The 1,041-nt window shown below is 43.9% G+C and overlaps 1 protein-coding gene across 1 annotated transcript in view; it reads left to right on the top strand.

The window, feature by feature from the left end:
- The window catches only part of LOC101849477 (SCO-spondin), a gene marked incomplete at its 5' end in the record, with an annotated part of 85,875 nt that overhangs the window by 60,283 nt on the left and 24,551 nt on the right, over positions 1 to 1,041 (top strand). Inside the window, 1 exon segment of the mRNA XM_013085415.2 lies at positions 117 to 305. Coding sequence (XP_012940869.2) covers positions 117 to 305 — 189 coding nt within the window.

The raw sequence follows: 1,041 nt of genomic DNA on the forward strand, positions 1-1,041 counted from the left end.
TGTGTGTGTGTGTGTGTGTGTGTGTGTGTGTGTGTGTGTGTGCATGAGTGTGTGCATATACGTATGCCTGCCAGTTAGATTTACAACCGACGAGCCGCCTGTTGTTTCCCCTGCAGTGGACGGCTCCTGGAACCAGTGGTCACCCTGGTCAGCCTGTAGCGCCACCTGTGGGCCGGGCTTTCGCCGCAGGACACGTGACTGCTCTAGCCCCGCCCCCAACGCGTGCGGCAAGGCGTGCCAGGGGGCGGAGTCTGAGTCTGACAACTGTCATTCACAGCAGTACTGCAGCCCACGAGATGCCTGTGGTAAGTTATCCTCGCCGTGTCGTGACAACTTTTCACGCCTGTAATCGAAAACGAAATTTAAATTTTTTTTAAATTGAACGTTTTTTTACGCCATTTTTATTCGAGTTTGTGTTGAAACAAAGGGTATTAATTATTAATTAAGTAAGATTTTTACAACACTTGCACCAAAATGATGTCAACAAGTGTCGAAAATTAGAACTGTCGCGAGAAAGTAACAAACACAACAAAGACGGAGGAGGGATTATTTTTTATTCGTGTTTTGGTTGGAACAAAGAGTACGGATTTACTAAGTAAGATTTTACAGCATTTGCAAAACAATTAGGTCTTATAACTTCGAAGATTGGAAGTGTTACAAGAGCTTAACAAGCACAAAAAGAAGGAGGAGAGATGAGAACGGTAGATGTTTGATGTGAAAATAGCAGCAAATCAAACCACAGAATCCGCCAACCACCCACTAAACAAAGAGTAAATCAGACACGTTTTCGTGGATTAAGTATAGCGATTCTGGTGGAATATAACTGTCTTTTAAATTGAAAATGTGTGCTTGGTCGTTCTTTCGTAGAGCATGTTACTTTCATTTGTGCAATTTTTGCAGGCATGTGAGCGCATGCATATGTGCTTGTGTGGGGCTGGAAAGGGGAAGGAAAGAGAAGTAATATAAAGAGAGAAGGAGACCGAAAGATTCAGAGAGAGAGAGAGAGAGAGAGAGAGAGAGAGAGAGAGAGAGAGAGAGAGA

This window comes from Aplysia californica, unplaced genomic scaffold, assembly GCF_000002075.1.
Source record: "Aplysia californica isolate F4 #8 unplaced genomic scaffold, AplCal3.0 scaffold00372, whole genome shotgun sequence".
NCBI classification, from domain to species: Eukaryota; Metazoa; Mollusca; class Gastropoda; order Aplysiida; family Aplysiidae; genus Aplysia; species Aplysia californica.